The sequence below is a fragment of the Artemia sp. Qi Xiang Cuo genome, chromosome 13 (genome assembly GCF_049724085.1).
Source record: "Artemia sp. Qi Xiang Cuo chromosome 13, ASM4972408v1, whole genome shotgun sequence".
Taxonomy (NCBI): Eukaryota; Metazoa; Arthropoda; class Branchiopoda; order Anostraca; family Artemiidae; genus Artemia; species Artemia sp. Qi Xiang Cuo.
The window spans coordinates 19,633,031-19,652,767 of record NC_142806.1 but is presented as its reverse complement, the minus strand read 5'-3'; the positions used below and the strand labels follow the sequence as shown (position 1 = coordinate 19,652,767).

The 19,737-nt window shown below is 33.7% G+C and overlaps 1 protein-coding gene across 1 annotated transcript in view; it reads right to left on the bottom strand.

Annotated features, from left to right (window-relative positions):
* Nucleotides 1–19,737, bottom strand: part of LOC148945047 (choline/ethanolamine kinase) — a 99,246-nt gene that overhangs the window by 15,905 nt on the left and 63,604 nt on the right. Inside the window, exon 6 of the mRNA XM_089099355.1 lies at nt 17,451–17,703. Within this exon, the coding sequence (XP_088955481.1) occupies nt 17,451–17,703 (253 nt within the window). The remainder of the gene's footprint in view (nt 1–17,450; nt 17,704–19,737) is intronic.

The following is a 19,737-nucleotide window of genomic DNA, read 5'->3' as shown; positions in this document are numbered from 1 at the left end:
GAAGGGGGTGTCATCGTCTAGGATTTAGTTGAGAGAGCTTTTTACAACGTTTAACGAAAAGGGTATCTAAAAATTTTAATCAGATGTTTTTGGATGAAGGGTGGTTTTGATGGGGGGGTTAATTGCACTCCAATTGCTCTTTACTATTAAAAAGGATGCTAACCCTTTCAATTTCGAATTCAATGAGTCCATTTTGAAGTTCTACAACAATTCTATCTACAAAAACCTTATATGCCCCCAGGGCATAATTTACAACCTTTGCCCTTGGGGCTCTGGGGGGTTTGTCATCCTTAAATACATAATTTCCAGAGCTTTCAACTGCGTTGAACAAAATGGCTATCTCTAAACTTTGATTGAATGTTTTTGGGGAAATGTTAGGCGTAAGATGGGGGTTAATTACTCTCCACTCCCTTTCGTCTATTAAAAAGGGCAATTTCAATTTCCAATCAAATGAGCCCTTTTTGAAATTTCTATAACAGCTTTCTATATAAACTTTATATGCCCCCAGGGCATAACTTACAACCCTTGCACTGAGGGCTCTGAGGGGGCTATCATCCTAAAAGACCTTATTTCAAGAACTTTCACCTACGTTGAACAAAATGAATATCTCAAAATTTTGATTGGATGTGTTTGGGAAAGTGGTGGGCGTGAGAAGGGAGTTAGTTGCTCTCCAATCACTTTCAACTACTAAAAAAGGCACTAGCCTTTTCAAATTCCAGTGGAATGAGCCCTTTTGAAGTTTCTATGCTTTAAGTAAAAACCTTGTGTGCCCCCAGGACGTAACTTACAACCCTTGCCCTGAGGGCTGTGGGGAGGAGGGGTTGTCATCCTTAAAGACCTAATTTCCAAAATTTTCAACTACGTTGAATAAAATGGCTATCTAAAATATTGATCGCATATGTTTAGAGAAAAGATGGGCTTGAAAGGGGGGTTAGTTGCCCTCAAATCACTTTCGCCTATTAAACAGGGAACTAGCCCTTTGAATTTCCGATTAAATGAGCCCTTTTTCAAAGTTATACAAAATATATTTCAATGAAAACCTTGCATACCCACTGGGCATGTCTTACAACCCGTCCCCTGAAAAATGTGGGGGGAGTGTATTGCTCAAAGGTATAATCTCCTAAACTTTAAACTGTCTGAAACGAAATGGATATCTCAAATATTGATCGCATATGTTTAGAGAAAAGATGGGCTTGAAAGGGGGGTTAGTTGCCCTCAAATCACTTTCGCCTATTAAACAGGGAACTAGCCCTTTGAACTTCCAATCGAATTAGCCCTTTTTCAAGTTTCTACGACAAAGATTTCAATGAGAACCTTATATGCTCCCAGGGCATAACTTATAACCCTTGTCCTGAAGAATGTGGGGGGAGTGTCCTGCTCAAGTGTATAATTTCCTGAACTTTGAACTGCGTGGAATAAAATGGCTATCTCAAAATCTTTATTGGAAGTGTTCGGGGAAATGGTGGGCGTGGGAGGGGTGTTAGTTGCTTTCCGATCACTTTCGACTATTACAAAAAGGGCACTAGCCATTCCAATTTCCAATCGAATGAGCCCTTTTTGAAGTTCCTACGACAACGCGTTATATCAAAACCTTATATGCCCCCTGGGCAGAATTTACAACCCTTGCCCTGAGGGCTGTGGGGGAGTTGTCATCCTCAAAGACCTAATTTCCAGAACTTAAAACTACGTTGAATAAAATTGCCATCTCAAAGTTTTAATTAGATGTGTTTGGGGAAAAGGTGGGCGTGAGAGGCGGGTTAGTTGCCCTCTAATCACTTTCGACCATTAAAAAGGGCACTAGCGCTTTGAATTTCCAATGGAATGAGTCTTTTTTGAAGTTTCTATGACAGCGCCTTCTATAAAAAACCGTATATGCCCCCAGGGCATAACTTACAACCCTTGCCCTAAGGGCAGTGGAGGACTGTCCTCAAAAACATATTTTCTAGCAGGAAATCAACTACGTAGAACAAAATGTCTATCTCAAAATTTTGATTGGATGTGTTTGGGGGAATGATAGGCGTGGGGGGGGGGCTAGTTGCCCTCCAATCACTTCGACTATTAAAAAGGGCACTAGCCAATCCAATTTCCAATCGAATGAGCCCTTTTCAAAGTTTCTACGACAACTCCTTCGATACGAAGTGCTCGGGTATGGAGAAAAAAAAAACATTTTGCCCAGTCTTGCCAGGTTTTTAGCATAACGTAAAGCCCAAACAGGAGCAATCAGTAGCCCAAAAATAGCCCAAAATAGCGAACGCTATTATAAACCTATTATAGCGCTGTTATGGGTAAAAAAAAAGGAAGAAATAAGTAGTAAGCTATCTAGTACTTTCACCAGTGATTGCGTAATATGCCTTATGTGTGTGTACTTTCAACGAATTGGGGTTACCAGGGTCATTTAATACCGGTCCTATTAAGGACAAGTTTTTCTGACGTAGATTTCTAGTTCATGATATACAAGTTTTTTTTTTTTTATGTTAAATCCGTGGTCATTCATCTGTAAGTTGATTAGTAGGTTTTTTTTTTAAAAACTTGGCTATTCGTTTCATGGGTTTCATTCATAGAACGAGTAATGTTCTTGAAAAGGGTAATTACTTCTTTAGTTTGCGAGATTTGCAAATTTTTTGCGAAAAGGTATTAGCGTAAGGGTTTTGCGATGGTTAAGAATGTCTCACGGGTAATTAAAGAATGGGGTGCTTACATTAGATACTTAATAGATTTGACGCTTACAAGTGACATTGCTAGAGTCAAATATATTTGGTGTTGGTGATATTATAACCCTCCAAGTCCCCTGGGGAAAGGGCTGCACAATGTATCGGTATCGGACGTATTATTTTTGGGCGTATTGGTATCGCAGGTATCTATACAGATTTTTAGTAGCTCGTATAAAAGATATTACTCATATCTACGTTCTTCCTATAAATTCAACCATCAGCAACTTCAAAACAGCACTAAAAACGGCACTTTTGGTGCAATGTCTCAAGTGGAAAAGCTGGGGCTAGTGGACTACCAGCACTTTTAGATTGACGTTTAATGGCTCATTCTAAAGCTAATGCTCGTATCTACGTGATGTTTATCATTTATACAATAATTTAAAACAATACTTTTTATGTCACTTCTTAAGTAGATTAAATAAAAAAAAACAAGTTTTTTTAAATTAAAGCAAGGAACGACGGTAAAACTTAAACCGAACAGAAATTATTCCGTATATGAAAGGGGCTGCCCCTCCTCAACGCCTCGCTTTTTACGCTAAAGTTTTCTATTTTTTTAAAAAAAAAGAGTCGTGAGAAAGTCAAACATTTGCGTAAAAAGCGAGGTGTTGTGGAGGGGACAGCCCCTTTCATATACAGACTAGAGGGTTATTGATATTTGTAAAAGTGGTATTTTACTTTTAAAAAGTTCAATGTTCAAAGCTAGCTTCAGCAGGAGCTTAGGATAGTAGTGGTGAGAATTGGGATATAAGGAGCAATTGCCCCCTATTTTTGAAAAAATACGTTTTTGTGGCATTTATACTATTAAAAAAATAAATATTCTAAGATGGATACATCAGAAGCTTAGGATAGTAGTGTGGACAATTGATATATAAGGAGCAATTGCCCCCCTATATTTGAAAAAATACCTTTTTGTGTCATTTATAAATTTAGAAAAATAAAATTTTCAATATTCGAAGCTAGCTTCAACAGGAGCTTATGATAGTAGTGGGGACAATTGATATATAAGGAGCACTTGCCCCCTATTTTGGAAAAAATAACTTTTTGTGGCATTTATACTTTTAAAAAATACAAAGTTCAATATTCGAACCTATCTTCAGCAGGAGCTTAGGATAGTAGTGGGGACACTTGAGATATAAGGAGCAATTGCCCCCTATTTAAAAAAAAAATAACTTTTTATGGCATTTATACTTCTAAAAATTACAAAGTTCAAGATTCGAAGCTATCTTCAGCAGGAGCTTAGGATAGTAGTGGTGACAATTGAGATATAAGGAGCAATTGCCCCATATTTTTGAAAAAATACCTTTTTGTGTCATTTATAATTTTAAAAAATACAAAGTTCAATATTCGAACCTATCTTCAGCAGGAGCTTAGGATAGTAGTGGTGACAATTGAGATAAAAGGAGCAATTGCCCCCCTATTTTTGAAAAAAATACATATATGAGGGGGTTCGCCCCTTCGTCAATACCTCACTCTTTAGGCTAAAGCTTGTTTATTGCTTTCAAAAGAGCTATTTATTCTAATTAAGCGGCCTTCTTGATTCAGGGGTCATTTTTAAAGAATTGGAACAAAATTTGAACTTAGCGTGAAAGGCGAGGTGTTGAGGAGGAGGGACCCCCCCTCATATATGTGATCATTTTGGATCATTTTAAATTTTAGTGTTTCTCCTTACTTTCATTTGAAAATTTTTTTTTAATATTTCTAATGCACTATAACATAGAGCGCTAGAAACGTCAGAATCAAATTTAGAGTGACTATTCTTGCAAAATACAAAAAGTTGTAAGAAAATCGAAAATAGTTCTTAAACAACAAAAACTATTCTTAAAAATAGAAAAAATCCTTTACAAAAATCCAAAATAGTTTTAGAAATACTTGTCACAAAGCACGAAAATTCTAACAACACCGAAAGTAGTTCTTACAGAATACAAAAAAGTTCAAACAAATTCCAAAAAGAGTCCTTAAAAAACAAAATCATTCTTACGAAATACAAAAAATATTTTAGACAAATACAATATAGTACTAGCATAATAAAAAATAGTTGTTGCAAAACTTTAAATACTTGTTACAAAACAAAAATATTTCTTAAAACATCAAAAATAGTTCTTACAGACTATAAAAAGTTAAAACAAAATCAAAATTGTTCTTATGAACCCTAAATGGTCACCCCTAAAAAGGTAAGTTAACCCTAAATGGTTATTGCTTAGTGAACTGTAATCTGTTTGAGTATGATAAAAGCTTGTGGAGTACTACATTACATTATATAAACAAACTGGGATTCTATGGTAGAGTGATTACACCACTTAATAATACTGGTCAGGAACTGAGTGATGTCCAGGAGGAAGGCAGTGGAATTTGCAGCTTTTTCGGAGTTGAAGCGCTCTATGTAAAGGGCAATGTACCTGCGGATAAAGTTTTAATTCAAAAGTATGACCCTAGGATTCCACTTTTCAATCTAGAAGAGTTTAAGTGTCCTAAATTTTAGGGGGGTTATCACAGTCCTGAAGACGAGGTTAGGTTCTTCGCACAGAGGATACCTAATAACATACATGATCGTGATAAATCCATGTTAAGAACTGTTAAAAAATATTCTATATCATGGGACAATCGTTGGTGGATTTTTAAGAGTTAAATCTAAGTAATATTTTTATGTAAACATTTGTTGATGTTTTTTTTTTCTTTCACAAAAAAAAAAATCTTTTTTAAAACTTCGAAATTTTTAAAATTTATTTATTTTTTTATTTTTTTAAATAACTTAAAATGTAAAAATATTCTTACAGTTCTAACAATTGCGCTCTGTGATTGGTCAGAGACACGATGTGACTTCCCCATCGGTATTCTATGACCGGTTATTGACACTACCTAATCTATTGCATGTATTCAATCAGTATTTTTACGCAGTGGAATGATAAACACATAAGTGATATATTTAAAAAAAAAAGTGAAGATGGAACTTTTTAATAAAGTGTGTTTACAAAACAAGGTTATTTTAGCATTGAATGCTGACAAAGAGAAGTATTTAAACTTTGAAACAAGTACAGGTGTTAGCACTATTGGAAATGTATGTATGCATTGTCATGACAGTAAGGAATTAAATTTCTTTGGAATAACAAAAAAATTCCACTCTTATGGTGGTGGTTATGCGAGATTGAGATCTCCAGAGATGATTGCACTCAAAGAGACTGCAAACATAAAAATAATCATTGATGATAGAGGACAACTCCTTGTTACTGGTGCAGGTAACACATTACCTACTGATACATCCAATCGTCACCTTTCGGGTATTAGCATTCAACGGAAGGTCAATAAAAGAAAGGCCTACTCTTCTACAAATATCGTAAACCATATCTTGTCTACGTGCCGAAACTGTTACCTGTGTAAAAATAATGTGATAATAGACAGTGAAATTGGCAGAAAAATAAAAAGGACATTGTCAGAAAATATTACGATGGAATATAAAGATGAATCGATGAAAAACAAAGCACCAGCAAACACTATTGACATTGATCAAACACTCATTGATACAAATAATACCAGATACTAAAAGTATATTGAACATTTTGATGAGACACCAGTAAAAATTGTGTATGACTCAAAATGGAATAACGATTATTCTACTGATTACGAACTAAGAAAAGACAATAGGTATAATATCAAGAGAGAACATGGTGAACTATTTTATGGAACAGATTCAAAATGTCCAAAGTTAATCATTGATATTAATAATGTATCATAATATATTTTTTGTATTAATATTCTACATAGCATTATTTCATTAAAAATATATTATGCATTACATTGTTATGTGTTCATTATTTTTAGAGTAAGCTAGCATATCAAACGTTTAGAATGTCTAATAAAACGTTTGAGATGTAAGAAAATGAATTTGCATACATCTATTGTCAGACACATGTGAACAAATTCTTTCTTGAATTCGCCTCCTGGATAAATAAAAAAAGACATTTCATTCAAGAAATTATGACGAAACTCTAAGTAAGCTACAAACTCTTTCTTAAATAGTTTTAATTGAATACAAAAGTTCAAACATATTCTAAAAATAATTTTTATTTAACATAAATAATTCTTACAAAATACAAGAATTTCTAAAAAATCAAAAATATTTCTTAAAAAACAAAAATTATTCTTACAAAATATAAAAAATATTTTAAACGAATCAAAAATAGTTCTAGCAGAATAAAAAATAGTTACTAAAAAATATAAAATGCTTTTCAAAAATAGCAAAAATTCTAAAAACATCGAAAACAGTTCTTACAAAATACAAAAAGTTCATAAAAATCCGTAAATAGTTCTTACAAAATATAAAAATACTTTATACAAATCCAACATAGTTTTAACATAATAAAAAATAGTTCTTTCAAAATACAAAATACATGTTACAAAACAAAGAGATTTCTAACAATATTAAAAATAGTTCTTGAAAAATATAAAAGTTAAAACAAAAACCAAATCAGTTCTTACAAAACAGAAATAATTCTTAAAAAATACAAAAAGTTTTAAGAAATCAAAAATAGTTATTACAAAAAAAAAATTATTCGTAATAAATATAAAAAAAATAATTTACACAAATCCACAATAGTTCTAACAAAATATAAAATACTTGATGCAAAATACCAAATACTTGCTTCAAGACACTAAATTTCTAACAACATCCCAAATAGTTATTATAGCATACAAAAAATTCAAACTTATTCCAAAAATAATTCTTACAAAGTAGAAACAATTCTTGCAAAATAAAAAAGTTGTAAGAAAATCGAAAATAGTTCTTAAACAACAAAACTATTCTTAAAAATAGAAAAAATCCTTTACACAAATCCAAAATAGTTTTAACAGAATTAAAAATAGCTTCTGCAAAATATGAAATACTTGTCACAGAGCACGAAAATTCTAAAAACACCAAAAGTAGTTCTTAAAGAATACAAAAAGTTCAAACAAATTCCAAAAATTGTTCTTAAAAAACAAAAATCATTCTTACGAAACACAAAAATATTTTAGACAAATCCAAAATAGTACTAACAGAATAAAAAATAGTTGTTGCAAAACTTGAAATACTTGTTACAAAATAAAAATATTTATTAAAACATAAAAAATAGTTATTACATAATATAAAAAGTTCAAACAAAATCAAAATTTTTCTTATGAAACATAAATAATTCTTAAAAAATAAAAAAAGTTCTAAGAAATCCAAAATAGTTCTTACAAAACAAAAATTATTCGTAGTAAATAAAAAAACAATTTTCACAAATCCACAATAGTTCTAACAGAATAAAAAAATACTTGATGTAAAATACCAAATACTTGCTTCAAGACACTAAATTTCTAACAACATCCCAAATAGTTATTATAGCATACAAAAAATTCAAACATATTCCAAAAATAATTCTTACAAAGCAGAAACAATTCTTGCAATATACAAAAAGTTGTAAGACAATCAAAAATAGTTCTTAAACAACAAAAACTATTCTTAAAAATAGAAAAAATCCTTTACACAAATCCAAAATAGTTCTAACAGAGTTAAGAATATCTTCTGCAAAATATGAAATACGTGTCACAAAGCACGGAAATTCTAACAACACCGAGAGTAGTTCTTACAGGATACAAAAAGTTCAAACAAAATCCGAAAATAGTTCTTAAAAAACAAAAATTATTCTTACGAAATACAAAAATATTTTAGACAAATCCAAAATAGTACTAACAGAATAAAAAATGGTTGTTGCAAAATTCAAAATACTTGTTACAAAACAAAAAGATTTCTAAAAACATCAAAAATAGTTCTTACAGAATATAAAAAGTTCAAATAAAATCTAAATTGTACTTACGAAACAGAAATAATTGTTAAGAAATATAAAAAGTTGTAAGAAATCCAAATTATTTCTTACAAAAGAATAAATTATTGTTAAAAAACAAAAAATAGTTAAAACAAATCCAAAATAGTTCTAACATAATAAAAAACACTTTGTGCAAAGTACAAAATACTTGCTTCAAAACATTAAATTTCTACCAACATCCCAAATAGTTCCTATAGCATACAAAAATTCAAAAAATATATGTTACCACCGCTCTCTACACACTGCAAAAAAGTGTGCAGTATGAAAACTCCACGATTTAAACCAGACTGGTTTTTTTATTTAAATATTTTCAAACAGCCCAGTCTCTATTTCTGTCCGTTTAAGTTTTGATTTTTTTTTTCTATTTATAACAAACAATTTTCACTTAGCTACCTAATAACATCTGACTTTTTTGTGAGGAGTAGTCATAAAACCCTTGGAAGTCTTTGCGGGGGAGGAGTCATTGAACTCCTCTTGAATATACAGTACAGATATTTAATTCAAGAAACATGATTAAACAAGTTTTGAAACTACATGCTATTTGCTTGCCTTTCCTTGGCATCTTTCCAAACGAGCGGGGATTCCCCACTGGTTCCTACACATTGCAAAAGTGAGCAGTACGAAAACTCCACGTTTTCAACCAACCTGGTTTTTTAGGGGCCAAACAGGAGAGACATGCAAAGTCGACATAGCTTTATTTCATTTTTTTAAAGGTTAATTTAGACTCGGTTACGGGCGCGCACGTTACCTAGTCTAAATTAACCTTAAAAAAAATGAAATAAAGCTATGTCGACTTTGCATGTCTCTCCTGATTGGCCCCTAAAAAACCAGTCTGGTTGAAAACGTGGAGTTTTCGTACTGCTCACTTTTTGTATAAAAAGCATTTTATATTTTGTAGTAACTATTTTTTATTCTGCTAGAACTATTTTGGATTCGTTTAAAATATTTTTTCCATTTTGTAAGAATAATTTTTGTTTTGTAAGAACTATTTTGGATTTTTTAGAACTTATTTTATTTTGTAAGAATTATTTATGTTAAGTAAAAATTATTTTTATAATATTTTTGTAATATTGTATTCAATTAGAACTATTTAAGAAAGAGTTTGTTGCTTACTTAGAGTTTCGTCATAATTTCTTGAATGAAATGTCTTTTTTTATTTATCCAGGAGGCGAATTCAAGAAAGAATTTGTCCCCATGTATCTGACAATAGATGTATGCAAGTTCCTTTTCTTACATCTCCGACGTTTTATTAGACATTCTAAATGTTTGACATGCTAGCTTACTCTAAAAATAATGAACACATAACAATGTAATGCATAATATATTTTTAATGAAATAATGCTATGTAGAATATTAATACAAAAAATATATTACGATACATTATTAATATCAATGATTAACTTTGGACATTTTGAATCTGTTCCATAAAATAGCTCACCATGTTCTCTCTTGATAATATAGCTATTGTCTTCTCTTAGTTCGTAATCAGTAGAATAATCATTATTCCATTTTGATTCATACACAATCTTTACTGGTGTCTCATCAAAAGGCTCAATATGCTTTTCGTCTCTGGTATTATTTGGATCAATGACTGTTTGATCAATGGCAATAGCGTTTGCTGGTGGTTTGTTTTTCATCGATTCATCTTTATATTCCATCGTGATATTTCCTGACAATGCCCTTTTTATTTTTCTGGCAATTTCACTGTCTATTATCACATTATTTTTACACAGGTAACAGTTTCGGCACGTAGATAAGATATGGTTTACGATATTAGTAGAAGAGTAGGCCTTTCATTTATTGATCTTCCGTTGAATGCTAATACCCGAAAGGTGACGATTGGATGTATCAGTAGGTAATGTGTTACCTACAACAGTAATAAGGAGTTGTCCTCTATCATCAATGATTATTTTTATGTTGGCATTCTCTTTGAGGGCAATCATCTCTGGAGATCTCAATATCGCATAACCACCAACATAAGAGTGGAATTTTTTCGGTATTCCAAAGAAATTTAATTCCTTACTGTCATGACAATGCATGCATACATTTCCAATAGTGCTACCACCTGTACTTGTTTCAAAGTTTAAATACTTCTCTTTGTCATCATTCAATGCTACAATAACCTTGTTATTTAAAAACACTTTATTAAAATGCTCAATCTTCACTTTTTTTTTAAAGATATGACTTATGTGTTTATCATTCCACTGGGTAAAAAATACTGATTTAATACATGCAATAGATTAGGTAGTGTCAATAACCGGTCATAGAATACCGGTGGGGAAGTCACATTGTGTCTCTGACCAATCACAGAGCGAAATTGTTAGAACTTTAAGCATATTTTGACATTTTAATTTATTTAAAAAAATAAAAAAATAAAAAAATTTTAAAATTTTATATTTTTTAAAAAATATTTTTTTTTTTTTAGAAAGAAAAAAAAAACAAAAAAAAATTTTTACTTAACAATATCAATGTTTGTTAAATAATAAAAATCCCCCCACGATGGGTCCCGGATATGGAATAGTTTTTAAACGGTCTTATGGATTTATCACAATCAGGTATGTTCTTAGGTATCCACTGTGCGAAGAACCTAACCTCGTTTTCAGGACGGTGATAACCCCCCCTCAAATTTTGGACACTTAAACTCTTCTAGATTGAAAAGTGGAATCCTAGGGTCAGACTTTTGAATTAAAACTTTATCTGCAGGTACATTGCACTTTACATAGAGTGCTTCAACTCCGAAAAAGCTGCAAATTCCACTGACTTCCTCCTGGACATCTCTCAGTTCCTGTCCAGTATTATTAAGTGGGGTAATCACTCTATCATAGAATCCCAGTTTGTTTATATAATGTAATGTAGTACTCCACAAGCTTTTATCATACTCAAACAGATTACAGTTCACTAAGCAATAACCATTTAGGGTTAACTTACCTTTTTAGGGGTGACCATTTAGGGTTCATAAGAACAATTTTGATTTTGTTTGAACTTTTTATATTCGTTAAGAACTATTTTTGATGATTTAAGAAATATTTTTGTTTTGTAACAAGTACTTCAAGCTTTTCAACAAATTTTTTTTCTTATGCTAGTACTATTTGTGATTTGACTAAAATATTTTTGTATTACGTAAGAATGATTTTTGTTTTTTAAGAACTATTTTTGTAATTTGTTTGAACTGTTTTGTATTCTGTAAGAAATACTTTCGGTGTTGTTAGAATTTTAGTGCTTTGTGACAAGTATTTCTAAAACTATTTTGGATTTGTGTAAAGGATTTTTTCTATTTTTAAGAATAGTTTTTGTTGTTTAAGAACTATTTTCGATTTTCTTACAACTTTTTGTATTTTGCAAGAATAGTCCCTCTAAAGTTGATTCTGATATTTGTAGCGCTCTATGTTTTAGTGCATTAGAAATATTCAAAAAAAAATTTCAACTGAAAGTAAGGAGAAACACTAAAACTCAAAATGAACCAAAATTATTACGTATATGAGGGGGTTCCCTCCTCCTCAACACCTCGCCTTTCACGCTAAGTTCAAATTTTGTTCCAATTCTTTAAAAATGACCCCTGAATCAAGAAGTCCGCTTAATTAGAATAAATAGCTCTTTTGAAAGCAATAAACAAACTTTAGCCTAAAGAGAGAGGTATTGACGAAGGGGCAAACCCCCTCATATAGGTATTTTTTTCAAAAATAGGGGGCAATTGCTCCTTATATCTCAATTGTCACCACTACTATCCTAAGCTCCTGCTGAAGCTAGTTTCGAATATTGAACTTTGTATTTTTTAAAAGTTTAAATGCCAAAAAACGGTATTTTTTCAAAAATAGGGGGCAATTGCCCCTTATATCTCAAGTGTCCTCAATACTATCCGAAGCTCCTTCTTAAGATAGGATAGAATAAGGAACTTTGTATTAGTTAATAGTATAATTGCCACAAAAAGGTTTTTTTTTTTTTAAATATGGGGCAATTGCCCCTTACATCTAAATTGTAATCACTACTATCCTAAGCTCCTGCTGGAACAAGGTTCGAATAGTGAACTTTGTATTTTTTCATTGTTTAAATGCCAGACAAAGGTATTTTTTCAAAAATAGGGGGCCATTGCTCCTTATATCTCAATTGTCACCACTACTATCCTAAGCTCCTGCTGAAGCTAGTTTCGAATATTGAACTTTGTATTTTTTTAAAAGTATAAATGCCACAAACAGTTATTGTTTCAAAAATAGGGGTAAATTGCTCCTAAGATCTCAATTGTCACCACTCCTATCCTAAGCTACTGCTTGCGCCAGATTCGAAGATTGAATTTTTTAAAAGTATACATTCCACAAAAACGTATTTTTTAAAAAATAGGGGGCAATTGCTCCTTATATCCCAATTCTCACCACTACTAACCTAAGCTCCGGCTGAAGCTAGCTTTGAACATTGAACTTTTTAAAAGTAAAATACCACTTTTACCAATATCCATAAAACTCTATTCTGTATATGAAAGGGGCTGCCCCTGCACAACACCTCACTTTTTACGCAAAAGTTTTACTTTCTCACGACTCTTTTTTTTTTAAACTATAAAAAACTTTAGCGTACAGAGCGAGGCCTTGAGGAGGGGACAGCCCCTTTCATATACGGACTAAGTTCTGTTTGGGTTAAGTTTTACCGTCGTTCCTTGCTTTCATTTAAAAAAACTTGTTTTTTTTATTTAATCTACATAAGAAGTGACATCGAAAGTATTGTTTTAAGCGATGGTAGAAATTATAAACATCACGTAAATACGAGCATTAGCTTTCGAATGACCCATTAAACGTGAATCTAAAAGTGCTGGTAGTCCACTAGCCCCAGCTTTTCCACTTGAGACATTGCAACAAAAGTGTCGTTTTTAGTGCCGTTTTGAAGTTTCTGATGGTTGAATTTATAGGAAGAACGTAGATATGAGTAATATCTTTTATACGAGCTACTAAAAATCTGTATAGATACCTGCGATACCAATACGCCCAAAAATAATACGTCCGATACCGATACATTGTGCAGCCCTTTCCCCAGGGGACTTGGAGGGTTATAATATCACCAACACCAAATATATTTGACTCTAGCAATGTCACTTGTAAGCGTCAAATCTATTAAGTATCTGATGTAAGCACCCCATTCTTTAATTACCCGTGAGACATTCTTAACCAACGCAATACCCTTACGCTAATACCTTTTCGCAAAAAATTCGCAAATCTCGTAAACTAAATAATTAATTACCCTTTTCAAGAACATTACTCGTTATATTAATGAAACCCATTAAACGAATAGCCAAGTTTTAAAAAAAAAACCTACTAATCAACTTACAGATGAATGACCACGTATTTAACATAAAAAAAAAAAACTTTTATATAATGAACTATAAATCTACGTCAGAAAAACTTGTCCTTAATAGGACCGGTATTAAATGACCCTGGTAACCCCAATTCGTTTAAAGTACACACACATAAGGCATATTACGCAATCACTGGTGAAAGTACTAGATAGCTTACTACTGAAATACAATCGGTATATCAGATAACCTACACATAAGTATAGGACAAAAGCAAAAAAGAGCTCTGTGAATGAACAAAAATAACAAACCCTTCACGTATGCCGACATAAAATTGACAAGTGCATCACTGAAAACAAAAATATATAAAATCAGAAAGGCAAATTGTTCTTTACACACTAGGTTTACTGAATGTATAACAAGATAAAACAGATTGTAGCAACAAGCTTATAGTAAGGAGCGTCCCGGCTCAATAGTAACCGAGACTCTAAAAAACGGAATTTTGATTATAATAACCGAAATTCGAAATATAATTCTAAATAATATTAAAAAATTCTAAATAATAAGCTCAATAATAACCGAAATTCTAAAAAATGGAATTTTGATACCAATAGATACATCAGAGGAATCAGATTTTCATGCTAATTTTAAATATATATGTTCCATCAAGTTTAGTCTTACCCATCAAAAGTTACGCGCCTGAGAAAATTTCCCGTATTTTCAAAAAAAGGGAGAAACAAACCCTAAAAGTCATAAAACTTTAGTAACAATCCGACCATCAGATTCAGCGTATCAGAGAACCCTACTATAGAAGTTTCCAGCTCCTATCTGCAAAAATGTGGAACTTTGTATTTTTTGGCAGAAGAAAGATCACGGATGCGTCTTTAAGGCTCATTCGAACGGAAATTAAAAGTTCTAGTGCCCTTTTTTAGTGACCGAAAAAATTGGAGGGCAACTTGGCCCCCTTCCACGCTTATTCCAGTCACCCAAGTAAAATTTTGAGATAGCCATTTTGTTCAGCATATTCAAAAATCTAATAAATAGGTCTTTGAGGATGACCTAACCCCCCACAGTTCTCGGGGGAAGGGCTGAAGTTATGAACTTTGCCCATTGTTTACATATAGTATTGGTTATTAGGAAGTATACAGACGTTTTCAGGAGATTTTTTTTTGGTGGGGGGGGAGGGGAGTCAGAGAAGGGGGTTACGGGGGAGGATCTTTCCATGGAGGATGTTTCTTAGGGGGAATGGACATTTCTATGAAGGGGGTGCCGAATTTCCCAGCATTTTTTCAAAAACGATCAGAAATTAAATAAAAAAAACAAGTTTTTTCAACTGAAAGTAAGGAGCAACATTAAAACTTAAAACGAACAAAAATTATTACATATATGAGGGCTTTGCCCCCTAGTCAATACCTCACTCTTTACGCTAAATTTTTTAGTACTTTCAAAAGAGATATCTATTCTAATTAACCGGCCTTTGTGTGTTAGTGATTCGAACAAAATTCAAACTTTAGAGTAAAGAGCGAGGTATTGACTAGGGGGCTAATATGACTAGGGGGCTAATAACTCCCTAATATACGTAATGAAAACAGACGAATACAGAAGTTCGTTGCGTAAGTTAATTCATAAGTTACGTCAGAAAAAAATTTCGAGAAAGCCATTTAGCCAAAAAAAAAGTAAAATTAATAGACAAATTTTGTTTTAATTATTCATGTACGGTGACCCAAATCAAAGTTGCATTAATTCAAAACGTTCAGAAATTAAATAAAAAGACAAGTTTTTTTTTTACTGAAAGTAAGGAACAACATTAAAACTTAAAAAGAACAGAAATTATTCCGTATATGAAATTACTAATGTTTACACCATTGTTTACTCGTTCTGATGCTCACTGTCTTGCATTTGCAGATAATTCTCATTGCCGCTTATTCTTGAACCGCATACTCCCTTGCTCTCGCTGTGGCATATCTTTGATTTTCCCTTTTGTTTTTGAATAATTTTAATTCTTCCTGCAGCTTATCTTCGAACCATATGTTTCTTTGCAGCTCTTTACTTTTGTTTTTGAACTGTTGCTGACGTAAGTATTCTGACTGTATATACTTGTTCTTCATTATTGTTTATCATTACTTTAAACAATTTTTTATTTTACCCAGACACCACCAGGCCTACGAACAGCTCTGTGTACAGTTACAATTAATCTAAATTACACGTTCCTAGTTTGTGTCCGACTCTAAGATCCTTCTCCGTGATTGAATTTTTCAAACTAACAAAATTCACCCTGTCTGCTTGGCTAATTTCGTTGAATCCAAAACATTCAGAATGCGAACTTTCATTACATTTTTCGACAACTTTTCACTTTGATTTTTTGCGTCTAGCATTCAGAAACCGGAAGCAGATGCTCAGAAAAAAAGGTGTCAGGGTATTATGGGTCTATATTATGTTTATTGGGACGATAGACTAGACGTTCTACATACTTTTATTTTCAAGGAATGGTGATGAAGATATAGGGTGGGGTGGGGTACCCAAAAATTAGAAGGGGATAACCACGGTGAAGACGCATTATATTTATATTTTGGTTCAAATCTACAAAGAAGGTAAATGACCAAATAGGTAAAATTTTCAACCATGATTTTTTGGGGGTTTCAAGCGAATTCAATTTCTAGCCCAAAAGTAGCGAGATTTCAAACGTTATAGCCCAAATACCCGCCTCGCGGGTTTTTAGTAACTTGTCCCGCGAAGCTGAAAATTTTATAGCCCAATTGGCGGGAAATAGCCCAACCTGGCAACACTGATTGGGCCCGCATCGTACTTTACTTAGGCAGCGCGCTAGCGCTGCCTATGATTCATTTCGTAATTCCCTGACAACAAATTTTGATGCTTAGTGGAAAAAAACTAATATTCAACTAAACTTCAATAGAAAATGAGCAGATTGCGGCGGGGGAAGGGGGGGTATCCTCAGGGGAAGGTTCCAAGGTCGATGCACTCCTGAAAGACCAAGGAGAAGATGGCGTAATAACGTTTAAAGTGACCCTTTTCACCCTCTGTAACAAACAGAAGACTGAAACTTTTCTGAGCCTACCATGGAGACAGGGTTGGCACAACGGTTAGTTCCTAAAGTGCTAGAATTGCCCAAATTTGCGTGCTACACAATGATTTTCGGTGCTAAAGTCACAAAATGTTTTGCACCTTTCGCGGCGCAAGCCGCGACACGTGCATGATCCGTTTAAGCGTACTTGGATTAATTTTAGGTCAATTTTTTAATCTTTTTATGTCTGGTTATTTCAAACTTTCGAGACAAACAAGGCAAAAAAACACGGTCTTGGTTATACCAAACTTTGCACCAATCTTTCGAAACAAATACGGCAAAAAGGCAACCCGCGCTCAGATTGACGAAAATTGTCCTTTTCGGCGAACAGTCTAGGGCTAAGCGGAAAGCCGGTCGTCCGCGGTCGTTCGCGGTTGGGAGGATGTCGCAAAGAAAGGTTTAAGGGAAAAAAGAACTTTCTGGAAGTATACAAGAGGGATATGGTTTAATAGAGTAGAATGGAGGGGGAGCGTGAGTAGCTGTTGGCCTCGGCGGCTTGGTGCTGCGGTGAGGCGTTAGTAGTAGTAGTAAAGATTACGTACCTTTTGTTCAGGGCTCGCTTGATTTTCAGGAGTGTATAAAAAGCCGGAACCCTTTCCATAGGAATTGTTGACAGTCCATTCGCAAAAATGGTTAGCTAGATCAAATCCTCTATAGTTGTATGAGCAATACTCAAAATCAATTATAACAATCTGGTCTTCCCTCCTTTTAGCTGATTCTCTGTATAGAATGTTACCTTCTTGAAAATCGTTATGACAAAAAACTACAGGAGATCCAACAAGTGACAAATAATTTCTGAAAAGAAAAGAATAATAGTAATAAAATATAATAGCAAATAAGAATAATAATAATAATAATAAGAATAATAACAGAATAGAATACCAGCAAAAAATCAGTTCCCTTTGGTAAAAACGTAGACAGAGCTAACACTATTGGTGCATATTAATTCTATTGTTCGGCAAAGACAATTCAAAAGGTGGCAGGCGTTTTTTTTATTGAGAGATTAGTATACTTCATTCATAGGCAACTGGAGTGACTGTAGGAGGAGGTGAAATGGCACATTAATTTTACCTAGAATCGAGTCAACCGACTCGAGGAACCGAGTTTGGTCAATCTTTGACCAATCACGACGATACCGCCGTGCTGAGGAATCACGTGCTAGTGGACTACTTTGAGAAACGAAAGATGGCAGGCACACCGATGAAGCAAATTATAGGTAAGTGGTCAGACAGCTGATAATCAAATATAGCGTTAACTGTATCGGCAGTCAGATTTGAAGATACAGCAACTTGGTCCAAGTTAGAGGTTCGCGAAGATGTGTGAATATACGTAAAATCTCACATTTTATCTAATACACTCAAAAAATCACTAAATAAACCCTTAATTATAGCAGTACGTGGAGACGCCTCAGAGTCTGGTTCAGAAACATTACAATTAAAGTCTCCGGCTATAACACAACGTAAACCTAGACGCCGAATTTTTTTCTACACAAGAACCTAACTTTTCACACGATAAAGCAAATAATCGCTCTGACTGATCGTTGGAGTAATCAGTGGGTAGATACTCGCTAATTTAAACACAGGAGTCCACTCTCACAGCTAAGTAATGATCATTTAGTTCGAACAAGCTAGAACGGAGAGCCGATTTAACGGAAGTAACAAGTCCACCAGAGGGTCTGCCTCTGTTATTCAGCTTTCTAGCAGGCACGGAGTACGACGTCATGCCATTAAGTGTAAGTATGTTGATACCATGTTTTGTAACAAAATGCTCCTGGAGGAAAATCATGTTATAACTGGAGTTGAGGCTTTGCAACACAGAAATTTTATTTGTAAATGACCCATTTATATTCCATGATAGTAGAAACGAGTCCACGGGTTTAAGTTTTGCGGCTTTTTGGGCACTTTACACTATAACACGTATGACCATTAGTCTTACGACAAACGCAAAAGGCACTTTTTTGGCATGGAGTATCAGGTGTCGATTTGTGGTCGACGGAGAAACATTTAGAACACAGTGCATTGTTCTTAAAATTCACGGCGAGGTGACCGATCGCATAACAATTGAAGCAGCGACGTAATAGGAACACGAACTCTTCAACCGGAAGGCGTTCATATCCCACTTTCATAGATGCTTTCAGAAACGTATCAAGATCAGTCCGAAACGAAAAGTAAACTTCAAATGCTCGGGACTTGCCACACTCTACTATTTTAGTGCACTTGGGGATTAGCTGTTTCAGCGACATTTCGTCTAAATCTTCTGGCACTCGCTTAATCACCGCGACAAAAGTGGGCTCCTTGAGGGAAATATTGAGCGATGGTACGGCACGCTTAACATTTTCGACTATCTGGCCTGCGGTTTTCTTGGACCGAACCACTAGTTTCCACTCGAAGTTTCTAGTCTAGATATTTGCATATTAGCGGGGAGGGGTAAAGTACAGCGGGTCTGCATGTAAAATGTGTGAGGTACAATTATTCCGCATATTATGAAGTAAAAATTGTTTGCTGACTTCAAACTGTCCAAGTATTTTACCCCTCCCTCACTTATGTGCCAATATATAGCCCAAATTATATATTTCCCATCTATTCTGTCACTTGTCTTTGTCTTATCTCACGCTAAGCTGAAAGAAACTAACGAAGAAACCGGTTTGTTCTCGAGTTTTACACAGCGTAAACCTGAGTGAGTGGCGTACAATACACAAGTACCAAAATTCCTCCCCACTATGGAAAAAGAAGAAGAAAAAAAGCTTAAATAAAATTCTCAAATTTGGAAAGCCTTATTTTCCATAAAATAAGGGGGGTATTTACTGGAGGGTATTTTCCACGGGGGTAT